At 44.6% G+C, this 23,255-nt stretch overlaps 1 protein-coding gene across 1 annotated transcript; it reads left to right on the forward strand.

Annotated features, from left to right (window-relative positions):
• The first annotated feature begins 215 nt into the window (after positions 1 to 215).
• Positions 216 to 22,160, forward strand: LOC147703180 (uncharacterized). The gene is made up of 8 exons (XM_086929477.1): positions 216 to 364; positions 13,718 to 13,777; positions 14,136 to 14,198; positions 15,958 to 16,011; positions 17,026 to 17,073; positions 19,617 to 19,661; positions 21,899 to 21,931; positions 22,087 to 22,160. The coding sequence occupies exons 1-8, from the start codon at positions 298 to 300 to the stop codon at positions 22,158 to 22,160; spliced, it is 444 nt and encodes a 147-aa protein (XP_086785603.1). The 5' UTR covers positions 216 to 297.
• The last annotated feature ends 1,095 nt before the right edge of the window (positions 22,161 to 23,255 follow it).

A 23,255-nucleotide genomic window follows, 5' to 3' on the forward strand; every position in this document is an offset into this window, starting at 1 on the left:
TTTCGCAGCCTCTTGCTGTCCGTTTTTTTCTTACACTTTGCAAAGGGTCATTTTACCACCCCCACCTCAGTGCCCATCTGACTTCTGTAACTGGAGGAAGAGGCAGAGGATTGGGGGTGGGAGGGGGGCACTGGGTGTGGTCTGCTCTGTTCCCGCCCTGGCACGTCCCTTGATATAAGGCGGTCGGCAGGCCCCTGTCTGGCCTGCGCTTAGGGTGGTTGAGTCCTGCTCTGACCTCTGCTCCCCTGCTTGCTCCAAGTTCCACAGTCCACATAGCGCCTTGAGGATCCTGTCACCATGATGGGGAGCACGTTGCTGCGAGTCTCTGTTCTTCTGTGGCTGGCGCGGTGCAGCCTGCAAGGAGGTAAGGGTGCCGATATATTACCCTAGGGGCGTCGAACCGTGGGGTTTGCCGGCTCGTGTGTCCAGTCAGGGTTGGTGGGGAGTGGAACCCGCACCTCTCATCCCCAGTGGGCCTCACAGTCTGTGGGACACTTCCTTGTGGACAGATTTCTCTGCCCCAGGGCTCCTCCCTGCCCTTGTTGAACCTGATGTGTTAGGCGTTGTATATGGCCTGTTAAATAGGATCACTACTATGTAGCTTTCTCGTTTGCAGGCCAAATTTACAGTATCCAGCCTGTTCCTAGTCACTCTAGTCGAATGACGCAGTTATCAGAGTGGTTAACTTCAAGGCCTGTCCTATGGTAATATAGGGTCAATTGCTGTCGAATTCAGCCTTGTTTCTTTTTTGTTGTAGAATACGTTTTCAGAAGAAAAAAATGCTAAATCTCAATCAAGAAAAGAGTGAAACAATAGTTATGAAAGCAGGTCCCCCAAGGATTTTAGGCGGGAGAGTCTGACTGTTGTCGGGCAAGTGTATCTGACAGGCCTGGAGGGGGGTGGGGCAATCAGTCAGTTCAGACTGCAGTATTTGCACGGTTTGTGGTGGGGTGGTAGAGTGCGTCTCTTGTCAGGCCTCTGTATCTAGAAACCTTAAAGAGTTTGGGAAAAGTCTATCAAATGTGTGGCAGGTACATCTGACAGGGTTGTAGGACGTTACAACGCATACTTTTACAATGCATGCCTTTACAACGCATTTTTCACATCGCAACATCCTTTACAACGTATTCCACTACATCACATGACACCACACCGCATGTTAAGAAACTACCTTTGCAACGCATTCCATTACATCGCATACTACCATTACAACGCTTGCATTTATGGTAAGTATTGGATAGTGTAGGGGTAAAAATTACTATTCTAACTCCAGGGGGTGCAACAGTAGCGTAAGTGTTGGATAGTGTAAGGGTACTATGCGTTGTAATGATATGCGTTGTAATGGTATGCGTTGTAATGACTGCGTTGTAATGACATGCATTGTAATGGTATGCGTTGTAATGGCATGCGATGTAAGGGATGTTGCAATGTAATGACTGCGTTGTAATGGTATGCGTTGTAATGACTGCGTTGTACTGGTAGTGCGATGTAAAAGTTGCATTGTAAAGGTTGTTTCCCACCTGACAGGTCTGGGGGAATGGGACGAAGTCAGTCAGGTCACACACGTGTGTCTTTAAGGCTGGTGTCACTAGAGCAGAATGTGTCACTCGTGAGACATCTGTGCCAGAAAGGCTTGGAGGACTTGGGAAGAGCCTGTCGTATGTCGGGCCGGTGCACCTGAAGGGCGCGGCAGTCAGTCGGGTCATGCACGTGTGTCCAGCGTCACCAGTGCTGGGTGTGTCTCTTGTCGTGCACCTGTACCTGAAAGGCTTGGAAAGAGCATGTCACATGGCGGACCGGTGCATATGACAGGCTTGGGGGGAGGGGGTGGCAGCGTCCGTCGGGCCACGCAAGGCTGGTGTCACTAGTGCAGCGTGGATCTCTTGTCAGGCACTTGTACCTGAAAGGTTTGGAGGTCTTGGGGGAGCCTGTCGCGTCAGGCCGGTACATCTGAAAGTTTGGTGGTACTGGGACAGGGTCTGTCTTTTTTCGGGCCGGTGCACGTGGCAGATCTGCAGGGGTGGGCAGATTCAGTCAAGCTGTTCATCTGATGCATTAGTGGTACTGTTGCAGGGTCTCTATCTTTACAGGTATCTTTTTCGGAAAGGCTTGGGGAGTAAGAATAGTCTGTCACAAGTCAGACCGGTACATCTGAAAGGCAGAGCCGGGTAAGGGGGCGGAGGGGGTGATGGAATAACCGTAAGAGTATGTATGCTGCTGTCAATAGGCCACCAGAAAAGGTTTTTCGAGTGTACCAAATTGCACAGTTTTTTCTCATAATGGTGACAAAGAGACATTTAGAGAGGTTTAAAAGACACAAGAAACTTTGTACGAAGTGAATGTTTGCTTCACGGTGAGAAAAGCGCGGGAAAAAATGAGTTTTGTGGAATACAAACTACGAAAAGTTTATGAGCTTTTCAGATGAACCTTAAACTTATCACTCCCTTGTTTTATTAATAATGTCTGGGTAAAAGTTTCACATCCTTCACACCAGTTTAACACAGTAATACAATGACCATTATCCCAAAGGTGACCAGTTCTCCTCTGCAATGAGCCTGGCACTGTGCGGTACCACATGGTGCACTGTGTTGTGAGTTTTAAGGCCTTTGAGCTAGAAAAATATTTATTTTTGTTTGACGTCTGCAATGCATGCAGCAGAAGGCGGATTATGTGTCACATGCGATAAATCCATATTTATGCAGAAAATGCAGCAGCCGTAAAATCGCATGATTCTAGTGGCCTTGGGCCTGTGTAAGCAGGTGACAGAAGGTGAGGTAACTTTCAATTAAAGGGACCCATAGGTCTGTTTTAATCCCCGAACTAGAGCTTTTTCTGAAGCCCAGTTCCAGGTCTAGTAGAGAATGGTCAAATACCGCCCACACCGCTCGATTGTTTATGCCTGGGCCTGGCACCTTCGTTCTTTCTTTTTTTTCTATCTTTCTTTGTTTCTTTTTTTCTGTGTTTTCTTTTTTTGTTTGTTTATTTGTTTGTTTCTTTCTTTTTTTCTCCCCCCTCTCTTTCTCCTTTATTGATGTCTCTGTGGGGTAGTTGAGGTAGGACACGCGGGATCATCTCCTGTGGGCAGGGGATTTGCCATCTTGCTTTGCTTGTATTTCTTTGAGCCGAAAGGGCCAAGATCCTGGGTAGAAAGAGAGCTGACAATTCTGAGCCTCGCTCAAACCACTTTATATCCGGGAGTTGAAATGATAGATTGGGCGGGTTTTACCTCAAATGTCTACGGGTCCACACCGGTCAGTCTAACCTGCTGAGGGAAGATGCCCGGTAATACCAGGACATGTGGATTTTGCATGGTATGTTCCAGTTTGAAGGGGTAACGTTGTAAGGCCCTGACTACAAGTGCCCCAGAGCCCATGGCGATAATCATCGCCCCCAATAAAATCGGATACGCCCATGACCAGAATTTCTTGTGTGCCATAGTTATTGCCTATTGCAGATTTAATCCTTCTGAATGAGGCATAAAATGCTTTCTGCACCAAAACCCACATGTCTCAACATATACTGGGCATACACCCCCGGCATATATTGGCAAGATTGTTCTGTTAATGTGTATCCGGGGTCAATTGAGGGGGTGCAGACTAGTAATTACCAGGTGCTGCAAATTCTCCTAATTCATAACTCCAACCCTTGCACTTACAGAGATTTGCAGAGGTGTTGGTATTATCCGGCCCACTTTTAAGTAGGGTGACTTCTCTTACTGACCCCCGATGTTCCAGATTTGATCAGATTCTTTAATTATCACCACTTCCTCTGGGTCACACAGTCCGAACCTAAGTGCAGCACAGTCCTTTGCAGCTCTTCCCTTGCCTCACACCCAGTCGTTGTAGCAAAGGAAGTTCACATAGCCTGTGTAGAGGACATTGTAAGGTCGAATGATGTTTGGTAGGGTGCAGGACCAGCTGTGCTTGGTTTAAGGCGTAACTCCACATTCATGTTAGGCTGGTGTTTACCACGTCTTGGGCTGGCCCTTTTCTCTGGAAAACCAAAATTCTTTTTTCAGGTACCAGAAGTTGCAGTGGGCTTCCAGTATGTTTAGGCGTTGTGGTAGGCCTTGTTCACTTATGGACCAGAGCACCAGATTCTCTTCACAGAGTGGGCACATAACCTTTGTACCTCCTCTCAAAAAACATAAACCTGAGAGTAGTAACTTCAGTCAATGTCATTTTTCAAGTAGATATACCACTGGCAATCATCATTTTATATTTCATATTATTAGAATATGTACTCATAGTGTATGTATATATAAATGTGTATACACACACACACACATATATATATATATATATATATATATATATATATATACATATCTCTCTATGTATCTATATATAAAGAGAGATATTTATATATATATGTGAATCATCGTTCCTCTGATTTATATCAGAAACGTTCCAAATTTATAGTAAAATTCAGCATTGAGCACATATATAATCCATTCCATAAACACTGGTCATATGGGCATTAACTCCCTGATATTAATCTTCTGAACATAACGATCAGTGTTTACATATTGTTACAATCCAGTGCAGCCAACAGGTGCTTCATGGTTGTAAGCCGCTTTTTCAGGGACGTAACAAGAACACTATAACCCATATATTAACAATTGATTTAATTGCAAAATCTATAACTACATATCTTCAAACAACATAGTATCCTCTCAACTGTTAATCTTCACCTCAATCGTAGATTAAACAATCATTTTTTATACCTAAATGCAATGTAAACTCTGTTTCTTTTTGTAAGATTCATTCGATGAACAATGTAACAAGCAAGCAAATCTTAACACACCGGGGAGTTATTGACAATATTTGTATGATTTCACATGACTCTTCACTTATAATATATATTCATCTGATGTTAAGCTACATTACATGAATGTATGACGTTATAACGCATACATTTACAATGCATGCCTTTACAACGCAGTTTTTACATCGCAACATCCTTTACGATGCATTCTTTTACATTGCATGCCATCACATCGCATTTTCAGAAACTACCTTTACAACGCATTCCATTACATCGCATTATACCTTTACAATGCATATCATTACAATGCATTCCATTACATCACATTTTAGGTAAGTGCTGGATATTATAGGGGTAATAATTACTATTCTAACTCCAGTGAGTGCAACAGTAGGGTAAGTGTTGGATAGTGTAAGGGTACTGTGCGTTGTAATAGTATGCATTGTAATAACTTGTGATGTAATGCCTGCGTTGCAGTGCTATGCGTTGTAATGACACTCGTTGTAGTGACATGCAATGTAATGGCTGCGTTGTAATGATTGACATGCTATGTAAAGGATGTTGTGTTGTAATGATGCTATGTAAAGGTAGTGCTATGTAATGACTGCGTTGTAATTGTTGTTTCCCACATTACATGCTTGATATATCACCTCTCATAATTTTCATCTAAATTTTATTTTTCTGTACAAATCTACACAATCATATTTACTTAGGTTCCTTACCTTACACATATGAGCTGATATTGTTCTCCAGAAAACAACTAAATGTTACCTTTCATATTATATAATTCTATCCTAATTAATACATGAAATAATCATCATCTGAAGTGAGTGCTAAATGAGCTGGAGGTAGACTTAACTACATCTTACCTCATCCCTATCAGGGCTTGTACTGCTATTTAGGACCACATATACATCTAACCCAAATTTCAAAAAAAGGTTCTGTATTCTACAGCTTTTCCTCATATCCTGTCCTTTCACAAAGCTATTAAAAAGCTACAATATCTAAAGAACAAAGTAGTGCAGACTATCAAACATCCATCTACTTCGAATTCTGACTTTGACCCGACTTAATAAACACATCTTCTTATCCCTGTAAAGATCCCATTTAACATTTTTATGGAAATTGTCATAAAGCTTCCCATTTCCTAAAGCTCTTAAATATCATAAGAATATAATCGGGCTCAATCCTACATCAGAAATTGTAGCTCAATATCAAATTTCACCTTTTGAAATGATTATCATATAACATCTAAAGCCCTCATTGCAGCTATCCACGACTTCTCTTCTTATAGATCTTAAACCCCCACCTAATATATAATCGGACACTATATCACCAATTCTGTTACTTCCCCAATAAATCCCATGTGTACTTTTGTTATACACAAGAAAAACTCTAACTAGAGGAGTCACGGTCCTAGTTCATTACAATATCTACAGAAATGCTTATCGGTCACTCTTCCATCCAACCCCTCATACCAATAGGACAAAAACATTCATTGGGGTTCTAAGCCTCATTTAAATACCACCCACTGGTATTTGAGCGTCTTACATCACTCCCTCATAGAGTTAGTGCCACCATTTCAAATGAGGCATTATTAAACCTAAGACCTGATATTTGTTAAACGATCTTTCAAACTCATTTACACAGATAGTCCCACTCCGAACATGTTTCTTCTTCTAAAACTGTAATTGATAAGTTCTGTAACACTTCATTGACAGGCCGACATGGCATGGGTTTGTAACACTTCATTGACAGGCCGACATGGCATGGGTTTACCAGCGCGCCTTTGCAGATTCACTGGAATTGCAATATTATCCCTTTCCCTGCCCCACTTGGTCCTTCTATCCTTTGTCCACTCGCTCTGCCCCTTATTCATCATGCTCGTTCACCTCTTTTCTCTCTGCTCTGCCTCTCTGTTTCTCTCTCCCATCTCTATTTTGCTCTTTCTGGGTCACCTCTTTGCCACACTGCCTGCACAGCCTGGCATTGCTAAGACTCTGGCAGCACTGGCTGTCCTATCATGGTGGCTGCAGAACGTTACATCTCCAGGTTTCTCCTCTTTAGCACATGCTGCTGAGTCTGGTATATCTGTGTCACTGTCCTATCACACTGGTTGAAGTGTCTGTCTTATAAAGCCCTATTCAGCCTGCATGGTTTAATTCTCAAACTCTGTAACTTCTGGGGCCACACCTCATATTGGCTCACCAAGAAAAATTTAATCACTGCTGTGTTACAGGTCCGGACATGCCTTGAAATATGAAAATAGATGTGCACAGATTCACCCACATAGAGAAAATATGTGAGAAGGCAAGGAAAGTACCTCACGGACGTAACACCCGAGGGGGTTCCCGGTTTGTTAATCACCGTTATACCCACTTCTCATCATCGGTTACTTTCCTTGCTAAGAGGATGAAACAAGTGCAGAAAAGATATGCACAAGAGAGAATAGAGAAAGAGACAGACAAGGAGTGTACAAATACACTGCCTGGTAGGACAGAAAAAAGTGCTTGGAAAAGAATAACAAGTACCTACACTCAACAACCAACAAATATAAAACGTGAGGTTTGGCTGGCTGAGTCGATTTTATTCTGGTGCTGCCAAACTCCACCATTAAAAAATGGTTAAGTTAATCCCATTAATTTTTGTGACTGGACCGACATGTTTCATTGCCTTGTCATTGGCAACTTCGTCAGGGCAAGTAGTTGGGTCTCTATTCTCAATCCTCCATTTTTTCATATGAGGACCTTATGCTCGATTGTAGTGGTCGTACCGTCGAGCATCAAAAGACGGCGTGTCAAAGATCACGAGTCCGTCGTGGAAACTCCTAGATGTGAGTAACCGCTGCCGAGTCCCTCCGGCGACGTCTCGCCGGAGGGACTGACTTCTGAACAGTGAAAACATTCAACCCCAGTCACCGATCTGGGTTTCAGCCATCATTTTTGCACTCACCACGACACCCCAGTTTGGACTTAGCTATATGCAGATCAGTCTTGCCCCTGCTCTTCATGGGAACAGTCCAGCACAAACAGCCAGGCCCCATCCTCCCTGGACTGGAAACAAGTATCCTGGGACCTGTTTCGGGGTATCACCCCTCATCACCCAGGCTTGCTTGAATCCAGTGGCACAGTAAGCAAGGGACCCGCATTTGGGCATACATACCCTACCCACTAAGGGTGACAAAAGCAAAAAGAACAGATGATGGACGGAATGCTGAACAATGCAAATATTTCCCCCTTCAGTCATAGATCTGTGTTTAATCCATCATTTTTTTGCTCACCACGCCACCATGATTTGGACCCAGCCATATGCAAATCAGTCTTGATTGGCTGCAAAACCTGGCAGCTTTGGGTTTCAAATTTTTTACACTGGCTGGAGAGCCTGGCATAGCTAATTCACTTCCCTGTCACATTTAATGGAAAGCTTGGCACACCTGGCTCTCTTGGGTCTTCTCCTGCAACACTGGATACAGAGATTTAATTCCTCCCCTGCCTCTGAAACTGGTTTCAGGGCCTAGCTTCCCTGGGTCTGTCTCCTCTGCCATATTGACATCTCTTGGTGTCACCTCTGTCAGGCAAGCTACAGAGCGTAGCATTGCCGAATGTCTGTTGTCACACTTGCAGAGCCTGGCTTGTCTGGATCAATTTGTTTGTGTCAACATTTTTCTGTTTGCAGTTCATGCTCTTTAATGTGTATCAGGTTATTTGTATTTTGCTTTCCAAAGTGTGTTGAGGTAGGAAGCCGTCTGTGGTGTCTGTGCAGGGCTCTGGAGGAGTCTAAATATGGGTTATTCTCTGACTGCCCTTCATTTACGTTGATGGGTGAATTTCTAAGGTGGTTTCTCATATTTTGTGTCTGACTTCTGCATGAGCTTGGCTGGGGATGTGATAGTCATTGCTCTTTGTGAGATAGTCCTGGCTGGCAATGCCACTGCCCTGGTTGGTGATGTGATATAGCTGGCTGATAACATTCATGGTTAGTGATGACATAACCCTAGCAGGTGGCATGGCAGTCCGGGTGGGTGTGTAGTGACTCTGGCTAGTGCGGAGATGATCCTGGCAGGAGGTGCAATAGAAATGGCTGGCAGTGCCATAACACTTGCAGTAGTCCTGATTTTGGGAGGGATACACCTGGCTGCTGATGTGATAGTCTTTGCTGGTGGTGAAACAGATCTCGGCTGAAGAAGCAATATTTCTGGCTGCTGACGTGACAGACTTCTGAAGATGTGGTAGTCCTACCTGGTGATGCTACAGTCATGGTTATCGATGTGCTAACCCTTGCTTGGGATTTGATATTTCTGATTCGTGATGTGTTAGTCTTACCTAGAGATGTGATATTCCTGGCTGGCGATTTGATGTGCTAACCCTTGTTTATGATGTGATAGTCGTGGTTAGTGACAGCTTGGCCCCGTGCTGGTACGAGCAATGGGGCTGGATGGGAGGGGATTTCGATAGATGACGAGGAGGGGGCGGAAGTTGACCGGCGACAAGGAGGAAAAATAATTATTTCTTTAATTTTCCCTCGTGGTCATCCGTTGAATCCCCCACCCCAAATTCAGCCTCAATGCTCTTACCTGCACGGGCTGCGGACGGCTAGTGATGTGATAGTTTTGGCTGGCGATGTGATGGTCTTGGAAGGAGATCCAGTAGGCCTATCTGGGAATGTAGTAGTATTGTCTGGAGATGTGGTGATCATATCTGTTGTTCTAGCCCTTCTTTGTGATGGGTGGAGATGCGACGGTCTTGGAAGAAGATGCAATAGTTCTAGCTGGTGATGTGGGAGCCTTGGCCTGAGATGTGGTAGTCATGGCTAGGGTTGTGATAGCCCTGGCTGGAGATGTGATGGTCTTGGAATGAGATGCAGTCTGGTTGGTGACGTGGGAACACTGGCTGGCGACTTGATAGTCCTTGTTAGGGATCTGGTGGCCCTGGCACCTGATGTTCTTTACCCCGCCAGTGTCACTCCACCCTCAGCCTGCCCTCACTTCCCTCTCCCAAGGAGCCTCCCGGGAGTTCTAGGAGACCCCGGCGGGCTGCAGCTTGCCTCCTGGAGGCCCATCAAGCGCTTTTCTCATCTCCTCTTCCACAGCAGACAGCCTTCTCAGCACTTTAAGTATTGGTTCACACGAATGCCCCGTCTCCTCAGCAGCCAACGCAAACAGACGCGGGGAGACCGCCAGAACATAAAAAACCTTCCCAATTCAGCAGGGCACAGTCACTCCTTGAAGTACACAGAAAATAAACACGCTTTTGACTGCTGCAAGTTCAAAGACCGTGGTTTCACAAGTGATTCATAGCATAAGAGCTCTCGTCTGACAGGACTAGAAAGTAAACTAACCGAATTTGTGGGGATACTTTCACAGCTGATAAATACACTGATATCGATACAATTCTGACGTCAGAGTCACATAGCTCATATATTGGATATCTAGGTCATAAAGCTGCGCTTATTTCCTTAACCTTAATCTCGCATCTCTTGAGGGGCGACATGGTTGTGTACACAAAGTGTTAGGTGACATTCTGTAGCGTTGGAAACAAAAGGCGTGACATGACGCATCTTTTTAAGCGTGACATTACGCATCTTTTTAAGCGTGACATTACGCTTGAGTCTGTCTGTTGCCTCATCCCCTGTGGCTTCACACTCTTCTTTCCTTTCCACACGTGGTGTAACACTCAGCCTCGTCCTCTGTGATCTCACACCCCTCTTGCAGACTTGTCCATCGAATGCCGTGCCTTCTGGTGTCACTAGTGGCCTGCAGCCTCGTTTTCACACTCAGAAGTTGGAGGACTGGGACACCTACGTCAGGGTGTTGGCCCCATTAAATACATTCTACCTTCATTCATATAGACTATGGCTTTATTTTTTGGGATGTCACACCTCCTCTTATCCTTCCTGAACTCACTCAACCGTGAGTGCGCATTTTTTGATGTCACTTCATTGTTCGGCCTCATGACGTCACATTCAGCCTCCCTTCTGTGATGCCTGTGGCCATATCTTCTGAGGTGTCACAAACATCTTGTGCCTCCCTCTGCTCTGTGTGAAGTGACACTCAGCCAATGGCAGCGTCCTTTATGATGCCACACTATGACCTATGGGCCTGGCTCAGCCTCTGGGATGTCAAACTCATCCCGAGGCCTTGTTTTTTACAGTATTATATACGTCTTTGGTCTCATCAGTGATGTCATCCTTCTGTGGTTTGTCTTTTGTGATATTGTGTTCATCTTTTGGGAGATGTCACAATGTTTCTCACTGGATGTCTATATAAACCAGTATCCTGGAGTTACTGTATGCACATATTCTCACAGTAAAGCGTACAATAAAGTGGTGTATGGAATGCTTGAATTCCTCTCAGCCACTGGTTATTACTTGGGCCCCATCCCAATCCATTCCTATTTTGCACCCACGCCACCTCAGTTTGCACCCAGCCATATGGCGGCATAGCAGATCGCACTGGACTGTTTCCATTAGAGGAGGGATAACATTGATTTACTTATGTCAAACTGAGGTGGCGTGGTGTGCAAAAAACTGATGGACTGGGATGCGGCCCGAGTAATCACCAGTGGCCGAGATTAATTCAAGCATTTCACCCATTACTTTTTGTATACTTCCGTATGTCTCCATAAGTGTGACGGGTATCACTGGAACCAAGCTATACCTGACTGATGAGCTCCAATCAGCGAGAAACGGGCCCTGGGTTACTTGTGTTCCAGTTGAGGGAGGACCTGGCCTGGCAATTCGGGTTGGACTGTACCCTTTGGAGCAGAGTAAAGACTGATTTACTTATGACTGGGTCCAGACTGAGGTGACAGGGTGTGCAAAATAACGATGGATTGGTATGGGGCCTGAGTAATTACCAGTGGCTGAGATTAATTCAAGCATTTCATCCATTACTTTTTGTGTACTTCAGTGTGCCACCCATGTGGGAGGAGTATGCCCAGACATGGGTCTCATGCACACTGTATCACTTGACACAAGTTAGACCTGGCTAATGGGCTGTAATCCAGGTGAAACCGGTCTTGGGCTGCTTGTGTTCCCATTTAGGGAGGACGTGGCCAGACAGTTCGGGCTGGACTGTTCCTATTTAAGCAGGGTCAATACTGATTTGCATATAGATGGGTCCGAACGGAGGTGGCATGGCGCACAAAATATCGATTGACTGGGATGCAGCCCAATTAATTACTACTGGCTGAGGTTAATTCAAGCATTCATCCATCACTTTTTGTATACTTACATATTCATACAGAGCCTTGCTGTGTTCCTCTCTGTGGAATTATTCCTTATTATATGAAGATACATCTGATGAGAACATATCTTCCAGATAATAACATTTCCTGCTAGACACTATAAGGTGTTGGTGCATGCAAAATTGTGTCCGATAATGCATAAAGCACTATGTGAAGTTATGTTTTCGATTGCTCCCTCAGCAGCTATTCCTATGTAGCCGGCAGGCCACATGACTGACCTTCTTCGGAAGGGTAGTTTTCAAGTTCTGCTTGTAACCTATAGAGCTACCAGCTTATTGCATTTCATATTTCATCATCATAATGAAAGTCCCCAAAACACTCTACAGAGCTTTAACAGTGTCAGGGCTATTAGGATTATTTGGCATGGAGGACCAATTTATGCAGCAATGTTGTCTAAATTATGTGGCAAAAAACGTGACTTATGCAGCACTTCCTCTTGCAATATTATTTTCATACTTGTGACCTAGAAACAATGTTTATGGTAAAATTTACAAAATATGTGGCAAAGTATAGGTACAGTGCTGTAAATCTATAATTATGGGGTAAATGTTGCGCAAAGAATTGCAGAGATAAATCCACTAATTTCACCACTGTCTTTCTTTTATCAACAAGTTCACTACTGAAAGGCAAACAAAACCTAACCCCTGAAGCGAAGGTTTTTGGGGAAAACAGGTCCTTTGAGAATAATTGTGGACCTAAACTATATCCTTCTAGTCTATGCAGGTTGTTGTCTGCACTTTGAAGAAAACAGTTTTTCAAGCAAAGTACCACAATCTAAACATGTAATACACGAAATATCTAATGGGTAACATGTGTAATATGGTCCTATATTGCCATCTCGGAGTTCTGGTGACATATACAAACAACTCGACATTTGGCCTTGTGGTTCATGATATCACCAGAAACTCTGGGTTACTCGGACTATCCGAGCACCAAGACACATTTCAGTTTGTGGTGTGTTCTTTTAAAAGCGCAGAATACTTCTAGACTAAACAAGTCATAGCTCAGTAAACTATCTACCCTTGTAGTACCTCTCGCCTTAAAGGCCGTGAAATAGGGCCTTGTGAGACCCTTCACTCCCAGGTGCCAAATTCAACATCTATGCATTATGATTTTACGTAAATATTTGTTTAAAACGCATATTTCTTCACAGAAACGCGTAATATTTCCCCCCATAAGCTCTCCCCGGGCTCAGCACACACGTGTGTTACGTCTGCGGTGTTTTTATGATTCATTCACATTTTACTTTTTTTTTAATGGTTTGGTCTATTTTTATGTGTTTTAAGATTCAAACGTTTTTTAATTGTCGACGTAATTTTTTATTCAATAACTAGTACAATAACTCGCTGGGTGGGCGGGAGCGACTGCTTTGGGGACCTGAAGCAACCCTTGATATAGTTCAGTTGGATAATGTGCATGCTGTGGGGTATTTCTGCGCCACCTGACGGTCAGGCGCACAAAACCCGATAAAATTAATTTGAGTTGCTCCAACCTGCTGCAGAGAGCTGTTTATGTGACCTCGACTCTGATTCTGAGCTATGAGAACTATTTTAGTGGCTTCCTGTCTTCCTTTTTGTCTTATAATGACAACAGCACAACACTTATCGCTAAATTAAAACGTCTTTATTTTGAGATTCTCATTTGTATAACAATGTGTGCGTGCCCATTTCTCAGAGGTTTACTGCCTGCTTTTTCTTTCCGTACAGCCCTGAAACCGCAGGCAACCGGGGCACTGGGCAACCTGTACCGCCCATCCTATGTGAGAGGTGAGTCCAGAGAGGCGAGTCCACCCTTCCGTGTGCCCACCTCCCTTTACTGGCGCCTCTGGAGCAGTTCTTAATTTGTAAAAAAAAAAAAAAAAAAGTACCTCCAAAGCTATAAAAATCGCTTCGGTGGCAGGTAATAGTAATTTTTGGTGTATAATGAATTAATAATTAACTGTTGGTGTGGTCATTTCTAAATTAGCCAGACAGCGCCACCTTGTGGCAGCCTGTCACAAGCATCAGAGTTGACCATTAGCTGCTGGTGCAGAGTACCAGAAACCACCAGCTTAAATTAAGCACTGCTCTAGGGGCGCTTCTGTCTCTGGGGCACTGTGTAATTATGTCTTTATTTTTCCCCTAGGTGCAGGTGCAGGGAGACCACAGCCTGGAGCAGGCCTGGGACAAGCAGGGGCCAAAGCAGGAGGTAAGCGAGCAGGCCATGACTAGGCACAAACCTCCTGCCATGTAGCGATATCTCCGCTGTCTAAAATGTTTGGAACTTGAATGTAAGTCTGCCTACGGACTCTGTAGCCCTAGAGGTGGCTCTGAGGTGTGAAGCTTGCACACCTTGCAGTGCTCTTACATGTGTATTATTATAATCAGAATAAATAACTCAGCCCAGTTGAACTGAGCTTTGTGACAACAGATTGAGCTGTAGATATCTTTTTCAATTTATTTGTGACAGATAAGATGTTTTATTGTTATTTGTTTTTCTTTGATTACATTGATACAGGATATTCCTGTGTCATTGAGAAATCTTTTTTTTTAAAATTAGTTCCATGTGAACACTTGTTATAAGTTTATGAGAATTACCGAAGAGGCAATTTTGAACCTCACCCGCCCCCTAGCCGCCCCCTAGCCGCCCCCCTCCCAAAAAAAAACTTGCTGAGACTGATGCCGTTGCCAATGTCCTGGTATGTTTTCACACAACTTGATGGAGGAGTTCAAAGCCTCGGAAAATGAGCTAGAAAACCACTTATTACAGTGGTTTTCAGCTTGTTTTCCCTTCCACCTTGTGATATTGTCAATCCTCCGTATGATGGGAGCTGATATCATGTGTCACACAGTGGCACCGTGAGAGTTGGCAGGTATGATGCAGCGCCGCTCGTCTTGTGACATCTGTGTATGTTGAAGGATAGCTCTGCTCTACGAGGCCTGTACGGCTAGGGCGGTTGACCTCGAATCTGGGGAATTGGGTTCGAGTCTCGGCAACGATGCTGAACGTCCTGTGATTCTGGTCAAATCACTTAATCTCCCCATGCCTAGCAAAAAATGAATGTGTCTCATGTTACGCAACTGGTGCTATGTAAAGCGTTCTGATACCCGATACCTTCGGGTCAAGTTCACGCTATAGTAAACTCCGTACAATAAAATAAAAAGAGACAAAAGGCAGCATGGTCAAAGACAAGCATATAGTCCGCCAATAAGTGGTGAGGAAGCTGAATTGTGGATGGTTAATGCATTGTGATGTAGTGATCTTTAAATAGGTGCATCTTTAACGCTTTCCTAAATTGGAGCAGCGTTGGGCAATCCTGATGCATATGAAAAATGTGTGCCAGATCCTGGATGCTTAGATAGAAAAGGCCCGCCGTCTTGTTTTTTCCTTTTTACACTTCCGAGGTGGTGAGCTTGTCTGCAAGATAAGCGATGGTGCTGGTCGTGATGGTTTGTCAATGATGCAGCTGGTTTTGATAATGGTTAGGGCTGGTAAGAGGAGCCAATGAGGCCCTATCAGGATGAGGGTGATGAGATCTTATTTATTCAGACCCAGGATGACTTGTGCTGCAGCGCGTAGGTATCCTGTAAGAGATATGAATATGGAGTCAGGGAGACCATGAAGCAGTGCATTACCACCACCTGGATGTGTGAGTACAAGGGCTTGAACAGCACTTCAAAAGTCTTTTTCTGGCAGAAACAGTTCGACTTTCTTTAGAAGAGAGAGCTGGTACCAGACCGTCTTTGTCTGCGTAGATCTAATGGTTAAAAGCATAGGGGCTGACAAGCGTTGACTCAGTAGAATGGTGGTAACATGACTGGCAGGTCTCTTTCTTTAGCGTTGGAGTAAGGACCCTCCAAACACATGTATACCCTGAATAATGAATACAATGCATAAAGCTATATTATTAAGGAATGAATTGGTACCCATTACTACAGTGTCTCATACTCTTTCTCCCTTCTCCTAGGAGCCAGCCTACCACTGGGTGCCCAAGGTGGATATGGAGGTGGATCTAAGCCAGGTAATGGAGCTCACAGGGACCAAGAAGATGCCATCCAATTGGAAAGTAGTAAAGCTGCTAGGGTTAAGGTGAGGTGTAGCCAATGAGAAAGCAGATAGGCCCCCAGGTTTGATGTGGAAAGAAGGAAGTCGCTGGGAGTAGGGGAAGGTACATATGAAGGAAAATCAGGAAGTCACCAAGGATAGGATGGATACATACAAGGGCGTCCACCAGTGGGAAAACAGGAAACTTCCAAGGTGCGCCTGAATACTCACTAGGAACCAGGGCCGTACTGGGAAGGGAAACCGGACCTGGCAAACTGCTTGGCTGCCCCCCCCCCCCCTCGTGGGAGAGGGGGAGTGCGGCCGAGCTGTTTACTAGGGCCGGTTTCGGTCAATTTTGTTACACAGGGCTGATATTGTGGCCCCCAGTAACAAAAACGGCCCCCAGGGGCCCAAAACCGGCCAGAACCCTGTCAGCCAACCCTGGACATGCCAGGTGCCCGCTAAGGCTAGTCCGGCCTTGATAGGAACACTAGAAGACACTGAACACTAGATGGGTGACTTTGCTTAGGAAAGGACAGCTTTTACCCTGAGTCATGTCTTAGGCACCATTTTGAATTTATGTCGCTTTCCCCTAGAGCCTCACTGGCCTATCGTGGAGGTTTTCCTATCAGCCTTGCATCCTGAGAGACTGGAAGATTTTGAGATGAAAAGTCTTTGGGGCTGGCAGTCTGACCAGGAAGCAAATGGCTGCCTCCTTGCAAGACAGCCTGAATTGCAAGGGAAGCCCTGCCATAGAGCTGCATTGGATTACCCACAATGCAATCTTTCTAACTCATCAAGATGCTTACATCAGTTTTCTGGTTCACAGATTTTTTTTTGTAGAAAAAGAGCGAAGGAAGAGAAAGAGTGATCAAATGCGCTCCCCACCCCCCTACTCCTCCCCTATCGGGCGGTCTCTGTGTTCTTGACTTGCAAGGAGGGGAAGAATACAGGGCAGACCAGTATGACACTAATTTTTCTATTTTTTCAGGGAAGTATCCTGACAGCGGAGCAGGTCAAGGACGGCAGCTCGGACAAGGTGAGTCAGTAAGCTGGAGAGGATGATCTGGGCCTAAAATTGGTACCCAAGTGATGCCTTGATAAGCTTCCCTCTCAAACACACTATAGACCCCAAAAGGTACTATGCCCTCTGTGGTGCGAACAACGACGTTCCACACTTCAGAACAACACAGTCCTTCATTGACAGGTGACTGATATGGATATTTCACCCCAATCCCCAAGTTTAAGAAGACTACCCTAATTTTATTTTACATGGATGCATCTTCAAATCACCCACAACTCCCTTCTCTTTCATCAGTGACTCTGTTGGGGTTATCATATAGATCTGTGTCATAAAGACACCTTATTTCCAAACTACTCTTTTGCTTGCCACATTAGTGCATTCTGGGAATTGTAGTTCAGGTTTGCTTGAACAGAAACAAAAAACATTTGCACCATGAAAAAAGTAAAAAAAAAAAAAACAAAGTTCAAGATTTGAAGAGGTTTGTCCTTTTGACCTCGAGTCATGTAGTAGACAGAGGGGGTTACGTCTATAAAGGGGCAGGGAGGAGTACACTGCCCTCTAGAAAATCTCTAAGGCTTCTATCCAAAAAAACAATGAAAGGTCCATCTTTCATGTCTTTGTCTTCGGTGCAGGACATAGAGCTTTGTTATGTCCATCAGCCTCATATAGTCTTTCTTTGACATTTTTTGCACTCTGGAATGAACTGAGAAATGGAGACGTTCAGGACCTGGATTTTTAATCCAGATGGAATGGGTTCAGGTACTGAGGCATGACGGTGCAGAAGAACGGTTTCCTTGGCCTCCTGGAATGGACTCCGAGTATAAACCCTCGAACAGGAGATGCCGCATAATCTGACGTGTATCCTTCCTACAGTGAACCCCAGGTCCAGCCCATGCCATCAATCCTCCCAAATATAAAAAATGGGAGTTTAGGTGTAAAGGGCTGTGATCACACCCCCTCTCTTTAACTTCCTTTGCAATCTGGGCTTTTAGTTGGGTGAGTGGCAATGAAAACGTTTGAAATCATGCTTTAGGCCCAAAATAGGGAGTCTCCTTGCAAACTAGAGAGAGTGATTGCAACAATGGATTTCTTTTTCTCTTGTGACTGATTCTGAAGCCTCTTGGAGTATAAGAACTGTGTGGCACACTCTACCTTTCCTAAGAAAGGGCTCTTAGCAGACTCTTGGGAGAAGAAGGACAGGAACCGCGTGTGTGTCTGTCCTTGAGCGGACCATGGCTGGACTCACCACGTGACAGATGTATGACGGTACAACGCGTGGTATTACCGCGCGTACCGTTACCACTCAGGTTTTATAACGCAAGTTGTTACAACGACTTGCGTTGGGGGGCGCTGGATAGTGGAATAGTTTAATTTACTATTCCAACTCCAGTCCCCGTGGATAGTAGGGAAGGTTTTGGATAGTAAATTAAACTATTCCCTATCATACAGCACCCTCCAGCGCAAGTCGTTGTTACGACTTTCGTTGTAAAACCTGCGTGGTAAAGGTACCGCGTTGTAAAAGTTCTGTTGTAAAGGATGTTCCCCCCACGTGACACAAGGGAAGTCACTGTTTGGTGTAACAAGAGAGGATTGGCTAGCGGGTAGTGTTGCCGTCATTGGAGTTTGAGGTTTGAATCCCTGACTCACTGCTTAAAAAAACAGCAAGCTATTCTGGACAAATCACTTAATTTCCTGATGCCTAGAAAAAAAAATGTGACATGTAATGTGTGTAAAAATGCATTTGTGTAATCTCCACTTGATGTATACAATCTTGTAGATTGCACATAATGTGTAGGCCTCTGTTGCTTCCTTGCTAGGTTTGCACTATATAGGTATATCCTGCTTTTACGAGGGGATGGACGGAGGCATCATCAGATATCCTGAGGAAAGCAGGCAATTGTCATGCTGACACAAAATTCCACCCCCTCCCAAAATATATTCCTAGATATAGTCAGATCCACTCGTTATCCTCATATGAGGCTCTATGAACACATTTTGCAATTCTCCTTCTAGTTCCAAATCCACCACTGAAGTGGGCTCTGGACCAGACTCTAACATCTGTCCCTCCTGGGACGGACTTTGAGTGTTGGCCACAGAAGAAGAAGAAGAAGAAGAATCAGAATTGGCCTTCTGCCCCTCCCTTCTAAAACGCCACCACCATCCCTAAAAAGTACTTCGGTGCATGCTCTGAGAGACTCAAAATGCAAGAAACTGAATTCCTACTGCAATAATCTGGGTGCAGTCGCTGAAAGATGAAAAGCTGGGATTGTGTTTCCATAGTTGCCACTGTCCCGTTTTTGCAGGGGCAGACCCGGCAAGCTGGAGACTGTCCCGGATAATATTGTTCCAGAAACTGTTCCTCTTTATTACACACAGGTACGCAAACAAGAACTTTCTATCTGCAGCACCCGGTGCTGCAAAGTGTCCCGGGAATCTTTTTTCAATTGTTGGCAAGTGTGTGTTTCTTCTAATTCTACTAGATTGGATACTGGGTACTATGAGTTGAAGAGGGGGCTGATGGCCAGTGACCACTCTCTCTCTTTCCCTCCCTGCTGCAGGTGCACAGAACCTTTATGGACGCGGGGGAAAGCCGAACAAACCAGGTGAGGAGGGTGAGCCCCCAGGCACTGCACTGTGTTGGGTCTCAGGCCACTCTAAAAGACGGCCGTTGTGAGGAACTGGTGTTTTAACAGGCTCGGCTGGCGTATTATGCGCCTGGTGTATCAGGCGGTGGTATATTGGGGGGTTGTTATATTAGGCGGTATGTAAATCAAGGACCTGGTATATCAGGGCTGGTATGCGATGCGTCTGGCATATCAGGGGACTCACATACCAAAGGGTGGTATATCAGTGCTGGTGTGTCATGGGTCTGGTATATCAGTGTTTGTATGCCACGGGCCAGGTGTATCAGTGGACTGACATAGAAGGGCCTGGTATATCAGTGCTGGTGTGTCATGGGTCTGGTATATCAGTGCTTGTGTGTCATAGGTCTGGTGTATCAATTGACTGACATAAAGGGCCTGTTGTATCAGTGCTGGTATGCCAGGGGTCAGGTGTATCAGTGGACTGACATAAAGGGCCTGGTGTGTCAGTGCTGGTATGCCATGGGTCGGGTGTATCAGTGGACTGACATACAGGACCTGGAATATCAGTGTTTATATGCCATGGGCAGGTGTATCAGTGCTGGTAAGCCATGGGTCAGGTGTATCAGTGTTGGTATGCCATGGGTCAGGTGTATCAGTGGACTGACATAGAAGGACCTGGTATATCAGTACTGGTGTGTCATGGGTCTGGTATATCAGCGCTTGTGTGTCATAGGTCTGGTGTATCAGGGGACTCACATACCAAAGGGTGGTTTATCAGTGCTGGTGTTTCATGGGTCTTTTACATCAGTGTTTGTATGCCATGGGTCAGGTGTATCAGTGGACTGACATGGAAGGACCTGGTATATCAGTGCTGGCGTGTCATAGGTCTGGTATATCAGGGGACTGACATACCAAAGAGTGGTATATCAGTGCTGGTCTGTCTTGGGTCTGGTATATCAGTGCTTGTGTGTCATAGGTCTGGTGTATCAGTGGAATGACATAAAGGACCTGGTATATCAGTGTGTGTATGCCATGGGTAAGGTGTATTAGTTGACTGACATAGAAGGACCTGGTATATCAGTGCTGGTGTGCCATGGGTCTGGTATATCTGTGCTTTGTGTTTAATAGGTCTGGTGTATCAGTGGACTGACACAAAGGACCTGGTATATCAGTGCTAGTATGCTATGGGTCATGTGTATCAGTGCTGGTGTTTCATGGGTCTGGTATATCAGTGTTTGTATGCCATGGGTCAGGTGTATCAGTGGTCTGACATAGAAGGACCTAGTATATCAGTGCTGGTGTGTCATGTGTCTGGTATATCCGTGCCTGTGTGTCAAAGGTCTGGTGTATCAGGGTATGACATAGAAGGACCTGGTATATCAGTGCCTGGTGCTCCATAGATCTGGTGTATCAGGGGACTGACATACCAAAGGGTGGTATATCAGTGCTGGTGTGTCATGGGTCAGGTGTATCAGCGGACTGCCATAAAGGAACTGGTATATCAGTGCTGGTATGCCATGGGTCTGGTGTATAATGGGACTGACATACAAAGGAAGGTATATCAGTGCTGGTGTGCTTGGGTCTGTTGTATCAGGAGACAGACTATAGGTGGTGGTATATCAGGGAGTTGGTATATCATGGTCCTGGCATGTGAGGTGGCTGGTATATCCTTGCAGGTATATCTGGTGCTGTTTACATTAAGGACTAGTATATAATGGTGCTGGTATCCTGGCGGATGGCATATCTATGCATGTATATCTCATCCCTAGTATAACAGGGTTTCTTTACATTAAGGGGCTTGTTGAGTGGGATGCTGAGGGTGATGATGGTGCTTATTAATGGGACTCTAAGGAAAATGCATTGCTGGTGGAAGAGGACAACAGTTTCCATTCCCTAATGTAGCGAAATTACTGTTTTCTTGTCAATCTGCTGAATGAAATGTCCACCCTCAGCCTACCCCTTTTATACCTCCCCTTATCATTGTCTCTTATACCTAGGAAGTCAAAATATCACACCCACAAAACACTCCATGATAAATGTAGAGATAGTTTAGAAATCTTTTTTCTGCTCTGCATGCCAATCTTGCCCACCGCTGCCTTGGTTTTAATCTTTTCTCAGATGGGTAAACTTCAACAGCCTCCTTCCCTTCACTGTACCTCAATCCCTCAGCTGTCCAATCCCACATTCTGACTATCTCTGGGTCCTCCTGAACTTTCTCAACCTGTTCAACCAATCTCTCTTCTTTCTTCCAGCAGGTTATGGGAGACCTCAACCAAACTACGGAGCAGGTCAGTTAGCTTTCTTACCTTCACCCTGCAGCCCTGGGCTCAGGTCTTCGAGATAGAGTCTCATCCTTAGAGTTATTTTGCACTTTGCTAATAAATCAATACATAATATACAATCAGTGATAATATTATTATTTGTTTTTGGTATTGAATTGCAGCTTTGGGCCAAGGCAGCTACCCTCAGGCTAGAAAACAGAAAGCAGGTGAGTGCATGCAGGATTCAAATGTGTGAGTTACCAGGACTGTTCTGCATAAGGGAACCATAACTAGAAAGTGTGCACAGTCATTACTAGGGCCCCCTCCAAAATTCTATCAGCTATTACTCGCACTGACTCAGTGCTTAATTTGCACAAAAAAAGAAGTGCTGGGGCACTCTTAAGGAGGCCACTGCAGCTTGCATGACACATTGCTCCTGCCACACTGCCAATAATATTACCAAAACAACTTCTAACTATCACACCCCTAAAAATGTGACAATCCAGGCTATTTCAGGCCTCCAAAGCTATAAGAATGGCTTTGGTGGCAAGTAACAGTCATTTTAATGTATATTTAAAGAATATCTACCTCTTGGTTTGGTCATCTCTAAAGTAGACAGACATTGCCATCTTGTGGCAGACTGTCACATGCGCTGGTGTTGACCATTAAGTGCTGGTGCCAAGCACCGGAAACCGCTAGCTCAAATTAAGCACTGCACTGAACAGTACGAGGTCTCTGCTTACTTCCTTCTGTAGTTGCATATACTTACATCTACACCACTAGGGATCAGTGCTCTTATCACTTTGCAGCTACTTTTATTTACCACTAGGAGTTGCTGTTGCTATTTTCCAATAGTTGCTGTTACCCATTCCCTTGAGGCAATGCTCTTCAATTTTTTTTACTGTCCGGCCATCTCCCACCCCTTGTGTAAAACAAAGCCACCAGACTCTCCTCTATAAAACGGTAAATACTGCAAGCAAAAAAAGCATTATGGTGCTTGAGTGCACATTTTATATCAAATACATCAGATTTGCAGCAGTGTTTTTCAACTTCTCACAATAGATAGATGAAAGGTAAAATAAAGCATGTCAAACATTTCAATTGAGAATTTTTCAGATGCTATCTTTTGTTATTCTTCTTGCTTCAAGTAAAATTTACGATTAAAATGTAAAACAATTGCAATCAAATCAGTCAAAACTTTCAAGGGGCTTTAAAAGAAATTTTGAGAAAAGCTGGAGTTAATTTCAGCCTTTAATGTTGTCACGTTCTCTCACTTGTTGTCAAGTGTGACACGTGGCCTGTCCTGGCTTGTTAGCAAAAAGCACTTTGCAAGCTGGGAATTTTGAGCCCC

The sequence above is a fragment of the Lissotriton vulgaris genome, chromosome 7, assembly GCF_964263255.1.
Source record: "Lissotriton vulgaris chromosome 7, aLisVul1.2, whole genome shotgun sequence".
Taxonomy (NCBI): Eukaryota; Metazoa; Chordata; class Amphibia; order Caudata; family Salamandridae; genus Lissotriton; species Lissotriton vulgaris.